An 18,116-nucleotide genomic window follows, 5' to 3' on the forward strand; every position below is an offset into this window, starting at 1 on the left:
AAAAGCATGCTAATTGGCTATTCTTGAGGGTGATGCATTAGATGATCCAATTAATAGTTTTCATCTTCACAAGTTTTATGCTTGATCACCTCAAAGAACCCCCTAAAATTCCTAATTTAAGTAAAACAAAAAGTCGTTAAAAAAGAAAATAGAGAACAAAAAAAAGTAGAAAAACAAAGAAATAAAAAATTTCCATGAAAATGATGCTAACAATGTTGGTTCTAATAAAAAAGATTATGATACACAATTGGTTAATGGTATAATATTTCCACAATCCATACTGATATTGTAATTTGTGTCTTTTGGATATGATTGTGTGAGAATTTTTTATATCAATATTTTGAATCACACTTTATGATCTATCACTAGACTTCTATTAAGAGACTAACTTCCCCATTGAACTCTCCCATACCATCCCACTGATGGATCATGTGAATTGTGATCCAAGACTATGTAAAATTATGTTTTTCTAAGGAAAGTTTAATTGCATCAACTATTGATGATTGACCATTGACCATTGAAGCCTTTCATATTTAAGTATCAGTAGAGGGTCTTGTTCACCTCTTAGCCATATTGTAACATAATAAACAAATAAATTATATATATAAGAAAACACATGTTGTTAACTAATTTAAGTTAGTTTACAATTGCATTAAGAACAATTTAAGTTCCTTAACAAACATCACAACATTAGTAAGTCAATGGTAAATGATAAGCATCTCATGACAATAATAAGACCTAATATTTTACATCTTGGAACATCACCAAGATACAATGAATGCTAATTGTACCATTTATTCTTATTAGAAATAAGTTTGTGTAAACTATTTACTATTCATGAAAAATAGATCAATGAATTTAACTCAAAAAATAAACATCAAATCTAAAAAACAATGTCATAAAAATTAAATAATTATTATCACTTTTAATCCCTTAACATTAACTATTAAACCCTTGACCATAGAGGCTTTTGAGATAGTAATAGTGAGTAGCAGCTATAGACTCAAATATTTGATTCGATGTGGCTAAACTCAAGACAAACATACCAAAGTCAAAAAAAACTCTAGAACACAGATTTTGCTGATACCAAAGTCAAAAAAAACTCTAGAACACAGATTTTGCTGAAATTTCCAGCATTTGTTATTGTGATGGAAAACCACAAACAATATTTGAAAACAAAATTGCTGTATGTTCGGAAATCTGGAAAAAGAAAAGTTTTACCCAACGCCTATTCACTCAATAATACCAAAGCGCACAGTTTTTTCTTCTGAAAGGTATTTACATAACAATATAAATTTACAGGATAACCACCCCGGGTATAATGGTGTAGATTCCCCGTTGAACACGGTAGCACAGTACTGCACCATAACAATGGTAAACAATCGTAAGGGTCTTGTACTATTTCTCCTCCTCCTTGTCCTCATCCCTCCATGGCCAACTGCTGAAGCTCAAATGAGTTTCGTTGCTGAAAGTAATTTGTCTTCCATGAATGTGTTCGGAAGCGCGGCAGTCATCCCCAATTTGGGTATCCGCCTGACCGAGCAAGCACACTTCATAAAGGGCAGAGCGTTATACCCACAACGTGTACGCATGAAGGCATTAGAGGGAACCTTGTCATTCAGCACTAGTTTCGTGTTCAGCATACTCCTTCCTCCAGATCCTTCAAAACTCGGCCACGGGGGACCTGGAATTGCCTTCATCATAACACCTCACCAATCTCAAGCCACAGCTTTGGCCGCTCAATACCTCGGCTTGTTCGACAATTTCACGAGCATGGGACAGTCTTACAATCATCTGTTTGCGGTGGAGTTGGACGGCATAAAAAAAGAGGAATTCTACGACATGGACGACAATCATGTGGGTGTGGATCTCAATGCTCTCGTCTCTGTAGAGTCCAAGTCTGCTGGTTACTGGATTGGCAAGGAGTTCTTCGAGCTGGATCTCAAGAGTGGAAAAAATATACAAGCTTGGATTGACTACAATCATCCTCGAAAGGAGCTCAACGTTACCGTAGCCCTGGCTGGTTCCCTGCGGCCAGAGAAGCCCCTCATATCTATGAACAACCTGAGCCTGTCCAGCATTCTTGAAGAAGAAATATATGTTGGTTTCTCAGCATCGACAGGATTGTTAATGGAAGAGAATTACATCCTCGCTTGGAGCTTCGCCACAAATGGAAGTGCCCCTGCCTTGAATGCATCTATGCTTCCATCTGTTTTACCCGGGAAAACCAAATCCAATAATTTGGGGCTCATAATCGGAGTTGCTGCAGGTTTGGTTGCTTTTCTAGTAGTAGCGGTTGTAGCGGCTGTGTGGGTAAAGAGAAAGAAAGGTAGAGATGCTGTGGAAGAATGGGAGGTGGAGTATTGGCCTCATAGAGTGAGCTACAGAGACTTGGCCGTTGCAACGAATGGGTTCGGAGAGGAGTAAGTCTTGGGAAGTGGGGGCTTCGGCAAGGTTTACAAAGGAGTCCTTCCCACAAATGGCCTCGAAGTTGCTGTAAAACATCTCCTACAGCAGACGAGGGAAGGAGTGAAGAAATTCATAGCAGAGATTTCAAGCCTTGGGCGTCTCCAGCACCGGAATCTGGTGCGGCTCAGAGGGTACTGCAGGCGTGGAAAAGAGTTGTTCATTGTGTACGACTACATGTGCAACGGAAGCCTTGACAAATGGGTGTTTGGGAATGGCGGTAGAGTTTTGAGTTGGGGTGAGAGGTACAGAATTATGAATGACGTAGCTGCGGGACTGCTGTATCTTCACCAGGGGTGGGAGCAGAGAGTAGTGCACAGGGACATCAAGTCTAGCAATGTTTTGTTGGATTTGGAGCTTCGTGGAGAGCTTGGGGATTTTGGGCTTGCTCGGTTATATAAGCATGATGGTGCTGACTCCCCTGCAACGACTACGAGTCGTGTGGTGGGCACGCCTGGTTATATTGCACCAGAAGTGGCACACACGGGAAAGGCCACTCCGGAGTCTGATGTCTTCAGCTTTGGCATTTTGATGTTGGAGATCGCCTGCGGTAGGCGTCCCGTGACTCCTTTTCCTGATACCCCAAATGTGTGTTTGTTGGAGTGGATCAGAGATCTTCAGGCCGAGGAGAAGATCATGGATGCAGAGGATCCAAAGCTTCATGGCGAATACGCTGAGGATGAAATGGACAGAGTGCTCTGTTTGGGACTGCTTTGTTCCAACGCTCGGCCGGAACGTAGACCTTCTATGAGTCAAGTGCTCCAAATTCTTCAAGTGGAAGCATCCCTCCTTCAACTTTCAGTTGAACTGGATAAGCCAGGCAAAGTAGGAGAGACTTCGGACATTTACACTACATATGCCTCCTGTTCTGTTTCCTTGGAGGGACGTTAGGGTCGTAGCAATGGATTGCGCAAATGGGTTATTTTTGTTTACAGTTTGGGGGAATGGGGTTATCTCTTCATGATATTCATTATACAGCAAATATATTTTGGAACTCTTTGATTTTCAGATTCAGACTGGGCTAGATGATAAAAAACATAAATTTGGGTACTGCTTTGACCTTGGGGAGTTGCATTATAACTTGAAGCTTGAAGAAGCCATTGACGTTTTCTCCTTTTAAAAGCGGAGGCAGTGTAAATATGGTCTGTGCTGCTGAGCAGACATTTTTATATTGTAGCTTATTTATATGTTGCAATCAAAACTGATTAAAATATTTCACAATTCTGCTGGAACTTCTTTGATAGCAATATATAATTTTTTTTACAGCAATTATCATACACAGCAAAAATTCCAACTAATTTTGAACTAATGACTTGGGGTATTTCACCTTTTCTATTTAGAATAACATTGCAGCGCACAATTATGCTGTTCATATTTGCAGCTATTAAGTAAAAATATATATTTCCAATTCTTATCCATAACCAAATAATATATTCGAAAGTCTGAAATAAAGCGAACACTAGTCATTACACTTTATCAAGCAAGAGAAGCTTCTTAATTATATTGATTTGGATGATAACATGAAACTGATTCCAACAATCTTCTAAAACGAGGTTTCCATTCCATTGAAGGGCATCTCCATGGATTACACTTTATCAAGCAACATAAGCTTCTTAATTATATTGATTTGGATGATAACATGAAACTGCTTCCAAAACTGAAGTTCCTATTCCATTGAAGGGCATCTCCATGGAGCACTTTATCAAGCAAGATAAGCTTCTTAATTATATTGATTTGGATGATAACATGAAACTGATTCCAAAACTGAAGTTCCTATTCCATTGAAGGGCATCTCCATGGATTACACTTTATCAAGCAAGATAAGCTTCTTAATTATATTGATTTGGTCCAACAATCTTCGAGGTTCCCATTCCATTGAAGGGCATCTCCATGGATTTGGAGAGGAGAGCATCGAAAGGCTCATCTAGTGGGCCTGACTCAGTCATCTCAAACGAAAGAGGAAGAGCAGAGGCAGCAAGGGAAGCTTCGCCTTCAAGTATTTGAGCTACTTGTCTCAGAACAGGCCTTCCTTCCGGCTGAGGATTAGTACAGATCAGTCCCAATTTAAGAACTGTCTCCATCTCATTCTCAACAAAATCACCACCAAGTTTAGGATCGGCAGCATCCATGAGCCTATCACTGGCATAGAGATCCCTCACCCAATCTAACAAAATTATTCGAGAAGGATCCAGCAAAGCCTCAACAGGGCGCCTTCCACAGGAAACCTCCAACAACAAAACACCAAAGCTGAAAACATCCGTACTGGCAATGGCCTTTCCTGTGGAGATCAGATCCGGTGCAATGTACCAAGGCGTTCCGGCCACATGAGTTGTTGGGGAATTCTCACCATGCCTGTACAAATGAGCAAGCCCGAAATCTGCGAGCTTTCCACGAAGCTCGGAATCTAACAAAACATTAGAAGACTTGATGTCTCTGTGCACAACCCTTTGCTCCCATCCCTCATGAAGATACAACAATCCTCCACCCACGTCTCTCAGAATTGCGTATCTTTGACACCATTTAAGTACCACATGTGAAGAATTCCCAAAAATCATCCTATCCAGGCTTCCATTTACCATGAAATCATACACTATGAATAACCTCTGTAAGGAAACTTGGCAATAAAGAATATAACAGTTTCCACATAACCCATAATAGATCTGAAAATAAATACTGAATTAAAAATCCACATGCAAGAGAATAGACAACATACCCACAAAATTGTGACACAAGATATACCCTGGGAAACCCTCATTGAGGGAAAAACCCAGCCTCCAAAAGCATCCATCATCATGTATTATTCAGCAAAAACTACCATTGCCATACAGCCATGAAAGCCTTCATGGCCATAGCCACAACCGAGCAAACTATGTGAACAAGCATGAATCCACACATCCCATGCCATGCTTCCAACCTTCATAAATGCTCCCTTGGCTAACCTGTCAAGCCTTGTCCCGCTCGACTCTTGCCTTTTGTCTTCTCTTTGTCACTCTCTCTTACTCTCTACAACAACTACCCTTGTGGCTGCTTATATAGTAGCAAGTCCCACAAAACCACCAAGTGGTATTACATAAGCCATGTGCTAAAACCATGTGCTACCTAACCCACTGACCCCACATTTAATATTGGGCATTTAATTCTTTTCTCCAATATTAAATAATTACATGAAATATTATCACAATGTTACAATACAACTCATCAAGAATATTCTATGAGAATCTTTACATGTTGCACGTCCATCTAGGTACAACATTACATAATAAAATAAAATAATGAAATATAACAATATTATGCAATGTGTGCAACACCCATTATTTCAACAATCTCCCACTTGTTGTATACATTGCATAGGGTCAATCCGTAGCCACATAAATGAACAAGGGAACAATCCCTCCCAGCACATCCACCATCATGGATCAAAATACACCAAGTGCTCCATTCCGGTACCCGCAACAAAATCAAAGTATCCAGCATCTCAAACATGAATGATCTCACCTCCTATTATGCCACTACTACTGGACATACATAGAAGCCATCCAAAGAGAAAACCACCCAACCTGTCGCATTAGAAGATCATAAAATCCTGTACCAACTAAAATTCCAAGCACAAATAACCTAATCCAAAGGTAATCACATGTATCCGTAGTTGTCAAAATATCCATAGCTGAAATAACACCCACAACAAAGTGCCAAACCCATCCAACTATCCATACCTCAAAGGTATAACAAGTGAATCTCATATCACCGACATATCCAATTTGCAACCTGCAATCACAAGCCTCAAGAGCAATACCTACCACATATATATCAAGAAGCTCCCATTGCAAAAGATAATGTCAAATCTATAACCAATCCACTCAACACATCTCAAAGAAGTGAATCCATGTAGTATCAAGGACATCAACAATACATAAACTGATATCCTGCAAGAACAACTCTCATAACAAGTCTCCAATAGTCTCCCAAATTCACCACAACTAACAAAGGAAAGAGATAAAAGAATAACCATGTCATCTCTCACATGACATACATGAGCACAAACTAGTGATCACAATCTCCAACCAATCTCAAATCCAGTGTAGGCAAAACTGAACATCCAGGAAGATAACCAAGACCAGAGAAACCATGCAAATCATAACCTGTATCATGTCCTTCTACACACACCTCTAGATGTAAATTGTGCAAGTATGATCTCCTCCATTAAACCCCAACAAGAAGCCTCAACAACACCCAAACCATACCATATAGCTAATCATGGATGTAAGCCTCTCACAAGAAGATCAAACTCATAAAACCATTCCTAAACCAAGGAATAACCATTCCTAATCCAATGAATATGCCTAATAAAACCATCTCCCAAACTCAACCAGCATAACAACATATGCACATGGAGATAACCAATGCTTAACCATCTCTCAAATGAACCCTCCAGAACTAACTTATGTACCATAGCTCAAGATCCATATCCATGAAAGACAAGCATAAATATAATGCAACTGAGAAAAAAATAATGGGCTATACCTCTCAAGTAGCAAACCGCCGAGTAGACTAAGAGTAGGGAATGAGAATGTTCATCAAGATACCCAAGTCTCCAACCAAGACTCATCTAAGAACAATCTCTTCTCTAGTCCATATCAGGTGACTGCCCCTTGGACTTCCTGTTGAAACCATCAACTATTCCAACAAATACTTCTCTAATCCAAGAGAAATCAGCATCACCACCATCTCTAAGTATCCATGAGCACCTGTAACCAATCAATCCATGCCAACTCCAAATGCAACATAGCAATATCATGAAGTATCCAGCTTATGATCAGTGTACTCAATACCAAGAAACTAAACCAAGATCAATGTCAAAGTTTCAACCATGGCCTCAGGAACATAAACATGACAATATGATCTTACCATCTCAAATAAAGAGATAACATGCTCGACATGAACATACTATAACATGTCACAACTCTAAACGCGTATCAAAAGTATACCATGACATAATAATGAAACCATCCTCATACCAAGGATAACATGCCAAATAAAAAATATAAACCACACCTTTGCCAAGAACCCTGTGAGTCCTTAAGATGCAACCATCTCCACACACCATGAAGAAAACCATCTCCACATACCAGGAAGAACCATCTCCACATACCATGAAGATAACCAAGAACTCCATGAGTCCTCAAGATCTAACCATCTTCAAACACCATGAAGATAACAAGTGCACCATGCAAATGTCAAAGACGCTTCTGCAGCAACAGGATCTAAGACAAACCTCCAACATCTGCAAACACTCAATAAATATATCAATGCCAACAAAACTCCCACTCAACTGTGGTACCAAGTCACCTATGGCATCATAAAATCCATCTCTTATATGAAGATCCAAATCAAACCAGGAACTAATCCTGCACTGTCACCCCATCACTGTCACAAGCTCCCACTAAACCATGTATTCAAGCTATCCATGACATCATGATGAAAAACCATCCTCTAACCATGAGAATCAACCAAGGCATCAAACCATCAAAGAACTCAAAGTGCACATCATGAGCTCCTCAAAAGAAACCAAATAACTATGATCCTCAACCAAGAAGATATACCACCATAACTGTATCAGAAAATCCAAGCTGATGAACATCAATGATGTACCTGTATATCCAATCATGTCATGCCAAAATCCATGACACCATGATCACATCCATGAACTGAGCATCTGGCTCTCAAAGTGTCCAACCTGTCAGCATAAAATAGTCAACCACAATCCTCCACCATGACTGTACCTGATAACAACATCTCATCCCTTCTACATGAAGATAAAATAGTAAATCATGTGACTTAGGGCATAAACAACCCAAATCCAAGCCACCAATCTGAATATGCATCAATAATGAAAGATCAATGGGCAAAGACAACCCATAACCAAGCTATAAATGCAACCTGTAAGTATAGACCACTTACAACACTGCACAACTTGTAGACCCAACAAGTCATCATACATATCCAAACCAAACACTGATAACCATATCATCATAAGACTAAACTGAAATATGAACTGAGTATATAATGATATCAAATCTTAAATCTCCAATGCCATAAACTCACAATGTTGCCATAGTCAAAATATACCTATAAGCTATTCAGATCAATATATCACCAAATAAATCATGCCAAACCTGCATCAAATCTGAACCAATGTGTAGAGCTCTCCAAGAGCTTTCCGTTGACTACTCGAAGTCCAAAATCTGACTCCGTATGCCCAAGTTATGCCCTAATTCGTGATCAAAATAAACAACATCTGACTTTAGGGCTCTTAAAACCTGACAAAATGTCAAAATCATAGAACCAAACCTACACCAAGTTGTAGTGCTCTAGCTTTCTAACGCCTGTAAGAACTCTAAAATTCGATATTCTGAGAGAAAGTTATGGTTGTTTTACTAAGACAGTCTTTTTACCATTTTCAGTATGATTTTTTATTTTTTATTTTTTTCAGTAACGAAAATTTCGACGGGATTAAATTTGATGGCCATCATGGGCTGAAACCAAAAAACTCTTTCATTTCCTTTGAACATGGCCAAACTAGGGCATAATATATATCAAAATTTATGGAAATGTCGACTCAGATCCAATGGTGAGGTCTGTTTTTACCTAGGAGGTCATTTCTACATGCTACCCCCCCAAACCCTCATTTAAATGAAACATCCAAAAAAATTCTTTTCTCCAACAATTTCACATGCCCATATATTTTACCATCCCATCATAACAGCAAATCTAAAAACCCTCAAATCTGTAATAAATCATTCATATATCTTGCCCTTTCTTTTATCCTCTCATGCATTCCCATGGATTCAATCTAGGGTTACAATAATAAAACCATAGCTCTGATACCACTTGTAAGGAAACTTGGCAATAAAGAATATAATAGTTTCCACATAACCCATAATAGATCTGAAAATAAATACGAAATTAAAAATCCACATGCAAGAGAATAGACAACATACCCACAAAATTGTGACACAAGATATACCCTGGGAAACCCTCATTGAGGGAAAAACCTAGCCTCCAAAAGCATCCATCATCATATATTATTCAGCAAAAACTACCATTGCCATACAACCATGGAAGCCTTCATGGCCATAGCCACAACCGAGCAAACTATGTGAACACGCATGAATCCACACATCCCATGCCATGCTTCCAACCTTCACAAATGCTCCTTTGGCTAACCTGTCAAGCCTTGTCCCGCTCGACTCTTGCCTTTTGTCTTCTCTTTGTCACTCTCTCTTACTCTCTACAACAACTACCCTTGTGGCTGCTTATATAGTAGCAAGTCTCACAAAACCACCAAGTGGTATTACATAAGCCATGTGCTAAAACCATGTGCTACCTAACCCACTGACCCCACATTTAATATTGGGCATTTAATTCTTTTCTCCAATATTAAATAATTAAATGAAATATTATCACAATGTTACAATTCAACTCATCAAAAATATTCTATGAGAATCTTTACATGTTGCACGTCCATCTAGGTACAACATTACATAATAAAATAAAATAATAAAATATAACAATATTATGCAATGTGTGCAACACCCATTATCTCAACAACCTCTTCCCCTGTCTGCAGTAACCCCTGATTTGCACAAGATTCCTGTGCTGGAGACGACCAAGAGTTGAAATCTCTGCTATGAATTCCTTCACTCCTTCTGTGGTCTCTTCAAATATGGCTTTCACAGCAACTTCAACGCCATTGTTAGGAAGGACTCCTCTGTAAACCTTGCCGAAACCTCCACTTCCTAACACTTGTTTCTCTCCAAACCCTTTGGTTGCAATGGCCAAGTCTCTGTAGCTTATTCTGTGAGGCCAATAATCCACCTCCCACTCTTCAACAACCTCTCTGCTTTTCTTTCTTTTATACCACACTAATGCAACCGCGAGCACCAAGAAACCAACGAAACCTGATATTAGGCCTCCTATTATTAGACCAGATTTTGGGTCATTGGAATGTGATTCTACGGTTGGCAAAACAGGAAGAAGAGATGCATTCTAGGCAGGTGCCGTTCCATTTGTAGTGAAGCTCCAGGCGAGGATATAATGTTCTTGTACGAACCCTCCAGTACCTGCTATGAAACCAACATACATTTCTTCCTCCAGAATCTCAGACAGACTCATATTCTCCATAGATATCAGGGGCTTTTCTGGGCGGAGGGAACCAGCAGGTGCTACGGTAACATTGAGCTGCTGTTGCAGATGATCATAATCGATCCAAGCTTGAATATTCTGTCTCCCATTGAGATCTAATTGCACCAACTGGTTCTTATCACCATCCCAGTAAGCTGCAGCTTTGGATTCTACAGAGCAGAGAGAGTTGAGATTGACTCCAACGTGATTGTCGTTGATGTCGTCAAAATCTGCGTTCCAATAGACGTCGAATTCGACGGCAAAGAGATGATTGTAAGGCTGCCCCATGCTTGTGAAATTGAACAGACCAAGGTACGAACCTGGTAAACCTCCCTTGTGTAGTGTTTTGTTTGGTGTCATGATGAACGACAGTCCGTCCGCGCAGGCCAGAGGATTTGGAGGAGCCATGGCGAATACGAAACTGGTGCTGAAGGAGAGTGTTGCGTTTGTGGAAGCGCTATGTCTCATACGCAGGGGCTGCGAGTATAAAACAGTGCCTGTAACGTATTGTGATGCATTGGTGAGGCGGATGCCTATAAGATCGGGTTGTGCTACAGCGTTCCCTTCCAGATACAGGGCTGACAAATTTGCACTTGTTAATCCACTCAGTCTGGGAAAGACCAATGTTGGTTGTGCCTGACAACACCACCACGGGTGGCGGAAGAGCAGATTCAATACCACCACCACGACAGGTATGACTGCCATGGATTCTCTGGGATGAGTATAGCTTTACTAATTGAGGGCTATAAAAATTCTGTTTGAAAGGCGATTATAACTATGGAGAGCCGTACCTGTGTTTGCAGAGGCCTGTCAATTGTCATGGTCAATACATTCTAGAGCTGCCGGCTTAAACAGTAAGCTTCATTGGAAAGTGCTAAATATTTTTTCCAATCTTAATTTTCTTCTTAGTGTCTAAATAGAGACATAAGGAAGTCAAATATCTCAGTGAAAGTATTAAAAATATATATGTAATTGCATTAATATATTATACTTATATAATTAACAATTGTATTAATCTATTTGTCGAAGAATTTTAGAAAGTCAATTACAAAAAAAAGTTAGACATAGAGAAAGGAGTTTAGATGGTAGATAGATAGATAGAGAGGGGCCTAAGGAGATATAAAGACAAGGAGATATGGAGAGAGCTAGAGAGACAAATTAAAAAGAGAGAAAATTAAAGAGAAGGGGAGATAGGGAGAGGAAGAGCAAAAGAGGGGGAGGGAGATATTGGAAGAGGAAAGGGGAGAAAGGTAGAGATAGAAAGACGAGTAGAGGGATATTTTGGAAAGAGAGAGAGAGAATATTTGATCCTCCAATGCTACTAGAACAATGTTATTTTATCTACAGATTTTTGAGATTCAACAAGTTTATGTTTTGAATTGGTAAGACAACCTTTATATTCTTTAAATTAAGAACCATTTTATTGGTTGGTCTTTAAACATTCAATAGCTATCTAAAATTAAATTGTAGACATCATTTCAAGGGGTGACATAAGTATTAGAAGAAGATATATCTCTAACAAGTTACCTACCAATGTCGATATCTTTAGGATCAATTGGAGATAAACATCAACTTGGATACTAAATAAACAAGCTCAATCCCATTCCAACATAATAATTATTTATGAAAGTTAAAATAGTAAAATACAATAAGGTTTTTTTTACTATCTCAAATCAATATGGTATGGCATATTTACAAACATATTAATGCATTTTAAAGATAAATATAATTTAATTTTTCATTACATTATAAGGATTCAAAACTGATCAAATTGGTTGACTACCAAGGAAAATAACTCACCCAATGCTAGAAGAAATGCACGAAGACAAAAATAATATAAGACTCTTATTGAACATCACTTAGTAGCATGATGTCACCTCAAAACCATGTGTACAAGCTATATTAAATGTATTTTCCTAAATGATTCTATGGATATGCATACGTATGTGCACACTACATATCTATATATCTACCAAGATTTATCTACACATATGTATGTATGTATGCATGCATGCATGCATACTAATCCTATACAACACAATATATTTGTGCTTAGAATTAATTATTATAATTACTATTTTAATATGTTATAATTATTGTAATACTAATTTTTCAATACAGTATTGAATATAATTTTTCATTATTAAGTCGAGTAGTTCTCCATTTATTACATTCATATTGTTTTGAATAATTAGCACAAGTAATTATAATATAGACAAAAATTTGTCAATATAGAATGACAATGAGAGAAGCATATGCATATGCTTTGCACAGATGATAGATGCACTAATCTGCAAACCCAAAATCCCAAAAAAACTTGTGACACAAATGAAGGGCCACCATACTGTCACTAAAATCTTTGACACCAATTGGAAACTAACAGACCCAGCTGGATTTCAGCACAACCATGACAAATAACAGACCCATCATAAGGTTCCAAAATTGAGCCTTTTTAATAAAAAACCTAGCAACCCATCTTGTAAATAAGGAATAACATGACACAAAGCTAGGAACTTTCCATTATAACCTGCAATGAGACAGTATATGAAAGAAGGTTTGGAATTTGATGGTCACCCCTGTCTATCCTATGATTTTTTTATGATAGTTTAGACAATTTTTTGCCTTCTATTTTACATTTTAAGATTAATATTAGTAGTAATATTTTAGTCATTTATGAATAATCTAATAATACTTTATAATTGAAATATTTTATTAGTATAATATAAGTAATACTTAATAATATTTACAAAAAACAATGTTTCTAGATGAATTTGTTTAGTAAAATTATAAAATATTTTTTTTCTAAATACATATACGTTTAATAAAATTATAAACTTGTAATATATCTCAAATTAAGAAAGTTTCTAAGTATGTATATCCATTCTAATATCTTAAATTGCTAAAACATGTTTATATTATGTATGATTTTGTACTATATCTCATATTAAGAAAGTTTTAAGTTTATATATGCATACTAATATTTTAAATTACTAAACTAAGTTTATATTATGAGTTAAAAATATTACATATATTAACTATAATAAATTTTGATGGTAAATTAACAAATTTAGCTATAATATTGATAGCATTATAAAAATCTAACTTGTCAATCCATATGGTCCAAGAAATTTTATGGTTGTCATATACATCTTAAAATTAGAAAAAATGGCCAATATGACCATCAAATTCTAGGCTTGTATGAAAGAGATCTCATAATCTATCTCATAGGATTTTCTTAATAACACCTCTGGCACACCTTTATTTTCCTTCATTACAACACAAGCTACCCAAATAGGAATTTGTGAACATGACATCGTGACTGGGAGTACAAAAATCACATGGATGATATAGATGGGAATGACAATGAGTCCCACTAGGAATGTTTGTCAGCATGAACACCAAAATTATTTTTCAACACGACACAAATCACTAACCGCACTTAAATTGGTGGTTACATTAAATCCCACTATTATAAATTGTACCCCAAACTTTAGAACTAATTTACTCCAATCTAACTTTCAACTCAACTCCCAAGGGGAACACTGATATCAATAATTTTAAACACATCAAGAACTGGCTCCTGATTATGAACGTCATTAGTAATACTTAGGGAGCCATTATCAATTGCTAAATTTGCCTTATAGTCAACAACTGTGTTTCCTTCTCGATAGGTATGTGAAATCATAAAAGAAGAAAATTTATCGATGAGGACCCAACACTGCTCAAGGATGCAAATAAGCTTCCAATTCTATCATGATTTGTTCCTTGTAGCTTCAATTATCAATTAGAAATTCCCTTCAATATGAATCTTTGAGATTCCAATCAATAATTCTCCTTGAAGACCATGGAGTAAGATAGGTCTCTTTCTAATTATTAGTTCCTTGAATCAATGGAATTGATTTTGCAAGAATTAACATCCTTGAAGAATCATGAAGGCAAAATCTAGCTCCTAAAGACCTCAGATTGCCCCTTGAGGCACCATCAAAATTCAATTTGATAAATGGGAAAGAGGGGCAATGCTATCTTATCTCCTTCCTATTCACTTTGGGCTTCAAAATAGACAAACCAAATTTTTGGATCTTGATACCCAACTAGACTTTCAACATTTGATTATCCCAAGAAGAAAATTGAGAATTATGAGATGCCTTGTCCAACAAAATAGCATTCATCGATTCAACTATTGAAGACTCCATTCTAGACTTAATATATATTATGGATGAAGGTGAGTTATGAAAGATCCTTCTATTCCTTTCCCACCAAATAGACCAAGTAACAATAGCTAGAATAATTAATCATAACTTTGCAAGGAGAGAATATGAGCATAAAATTGGTCATGCTTGTACGAGGTCCAAAATCTTAGTTGGTAATGGAGATGACTATTGTAGTTTGGCTAATACAAGCTTCCAACAATCATTAGCAAAATTACATGATAGGAAAACATGATCCACATCTTTAAAATATTCTCCACAAAATATACATTTGGGTGAATTAGTTATCCTAAACTTTCTTAATCTATCAATTGTCAAGACACGATATTTAAGAGCCAACCATATAAATGTACCAACCTATGGTGGAATACCACTACTCCAACAAAGCTTATAAGAACATTGTGAGTTACTTTGAAGTTCTCTTGCTTGAAGAACTTGATAGTTAGCCCTAATAGAGTATTGCCCTAAAGTAGAAGGAAACCAAATAATTTTATCTAATTTTGGAGAAAGGAACACAATTCTATTATCCAATGCTCTTTTCAACTGAAATTTAACCACATTATCTAGAGGTAGCATCTCCACACCCTTCCATAAAAACCTTTCTAGAATTAATTTCCACATTATCAACATAGTCAACCAAATGTGAGCCCCATGTCATAGATACTCTATCATATATGTCAAGGAATGCAATATTTTGTGCTAATGAAATATGGCCATTCCACGAGTCCAACCAAAACAAGACATCTTCACCATTATGAACTTTCCATGAGATATAATCTGTAAAGAGATAGCAGGAAGACATCATAAAATCCCATACTTTAGATCCTTTTGGCAGGTTACAATAGTAATCACTCTCCAGTAAGATTCATGAAATTAAGATATTTTGCATGCATTAATCTACACCAAGGAAAATTTGGTTTGTTGTATAGCTTCCACACTAATTTTACATTTTTCTTCACAATATCATGCAGGCCAAAATCCCCACAGTCTTTAGAAGAACCCAACCCTTGGGAGAGAGATTAAAGAAATTCGTTTCTTTCCATCCATGTTATTGTTCCACAAGAAATTTTGAATTAACTCCTCAATTAGCTCAATTATTGACTTAGGTGCTTTCAAAATAGCAAACAAGTAGTTTGGAATTGAGGCTAACATGGATTTTACCAAAATAAACCTACCATCAAATGATAATCACCTGACTATCTAGTAGCAATTCTTTCCTTGAGTCTATCTATTATAGAGGACCAATACAACTTCTTGTTGGTGCCTTCAAATAGTGGGAAGCCCAAGTAAGAGTTGGGCAGTTTGGCTTCCTTGAATTCAATGCTTAATAGAATTTCTTCCTTAACCATTTGACTTGTGTTAATAAAGAAAATAGAATATTTTTGTTGACTAATTTGTTGATTTGGAACTTATTCATATATTGAGAGTACCCTATTAACTTGACTGACTTCCCTAAGAGAAGCACTGTAAAACAACAAAGTATCATCTATAAATAAAGAATGTGTAGAGGCCAAACTAGTCCTTGGAATAGAGATTCTTGTCCACAAGCCCTTCTAATGATAAGAAGAGATCATATGACTTATTGTGCCCGCCATAATGATGAAAAATAAGGGAGAGAGTGGATCCCCCTATCTGACTCCCTAGGAAGCCTTAAACTTACCGCACTTAGAACCATTAATGATCATTGAAAAAAAAGCTCCCTTAAGTAGTGTTGTAATCCATTTACACCATTGTCTTGAAAACCCAAACCTTAACATGCTTTTAATCAAGAACGACCAGTCGACTCTATCATAGGCTTTAACCATATCCAATTGGATAACACATGCTAAAAGATTATTTTGTTTAATAGAATGTAATACCTCATGAGCCCCAACTACCCCATCTACAATTTCTCTCCTAGACACAAATTCCCCATACTATGAGGATATAATGTGAGGACTCTCAAACCCTTAAATATATAGCCTTGGAAAAGATCTTATAAATAACATTATAAAGTGAAATTGGTCCAAAGTGAACAAAACATTTTGGATTGAGGCCTTTAGGAATCAAAACAAAATTTGTATTAATAAAGTGTGTCAACATAGCACTAGTTTTCATAAACTCCTCCAAAGACAATAACAAGTCAAACCTAATGAAATCCCAACAATGTTGAAAAAATAAAGCTGTAAAACCATCTTGACCAGGGGCCTTATCAGCTAGCACAAAAATACCACTCCTCATATTTCATCATGTGAGAATGGCTTCAGTAGATCAAGATTATCTTCTCTCTATACAACATTTGGAATATTGGCTAATATGTCTTCCTCTTCCTCACTTGAATTGCCAATCAACCCTAAATGAGCTGCTAAAAGGTTATGAAAAAATTGAATTCCCTTTTGAGCAATTTCTTGCTTACTGAATAATTGAGTACCCAAAGATGATAATAATATTGAGAAGATGGATTGCTTCACTTTATTTTAATTTTTGCAGAATTATGAAAAAATCTAGTGTTCTTTTAAAATAATTATTAATATAATAAATAATGATAAATATTTTAGACACAATTGAACTTCTCAAACTACTATGCTTGAAATAAGAAAACCTCGAGTCCTCTTAGGTCTTGAATTTCTAATTTTAATTCTAAAATCCCCACACCTTTTCAATAGCCATATTGACACAATTAAACACACATTTATGAGATTTATTCATATTTTCTTTTAATAATTTTAAAATCATTAAAAAGATATGTTTGAATAAGGAGTATGATAACTAAAATCAATCTTGTTTCTAAGATTCACCCTAGGAGCATGAGTGAAGTTTCTCAAATTTTTCCTTTAAGCAAGAGAAGTCTTATTGTGAAGATTTTCCAAGAGACCAAAGTAAAATGCCTTGCAAATTACCCTTTTCGTAAAAAATCAATTAGGCATGACGTTTGAATTTGAATTATCTAAGCCATTGATGTCATGTCGAAGACTAAGTGGCCATAAATTAAATTTATATATAGACGACGAATAAACTACATTACATTCGCAACAACGAAATCTTCAAGTTGTCCCATCCCAAATTAGTGGGCCCCGTCCCTAAAAGAGATTGTATACATGAAAATTAACGAGATCAAGAAGCACGTGTTTAAAAATCCTCCACTCGTCAATGATAAAATGGTGGAATGCTACTTTGACAAATTACTTATGGTGGGAATAAGTCGCAGGAGTAGGTACACATTTGTCTACATGTCTCTTTAATTTGAAAAACCATTGCCCTATTTCGTTTAAAAATATATAT

At 36.7% G+C, this 18,116-nt stretch overlaps 1 protein-coding gene and 1 pseudogene across 1 annotated transcript; one reads left to right on the forward strand and one right to left on the reverse strand.

Annotated features, from left to right (window-relative positions):
• Window positions 1–1,095: 1,095 nt before the first annotated feature.
• Window positions 1,096–3,687, forward strand: LOC149572187 (putative L-type lectin-domain containing receptor kinase VII.2). The gene has a single exon (XM_089813453.1). It carries the CDS (start codon window positions 1,189–1,191, stop codon window positions 2,425–2,427), a length of 1,239 nt encoding a protein of 412 aa, XP_089669579.1. The 5' UTR covers window positions 1,096–1,188; the 3' UTR covers window positions 2,428–3,687.
• A 608-nt stretch (window positions 3,688–4,295) lies between these two features.
• Window positions 4,296–11,369, reverse strand: LOC149572188 (L-type lectin-domain containing receptor kinase SIT2 pseudogene; annotated as a pseudogene).
• Between the last annotated feature and the right edge of the window lie 6,747 nt (window positions 11,370–18,116).

Source organism: Cupressus sempervirens, chromosome 2 (assembly GCF_028749045.1).
Source record: "Cupressus sempervirens isolate cs-2001-9-10 chromosome 2, ASM2874904v1, whole genome shotgun sequence".
NCBI classification, from domain to species: Eukaryota; Viridiplantae; Streptophyta; class Pinopsida; order Cupressales; family Cupressaceae; genus Cupressus; species Cupressus sempervirens.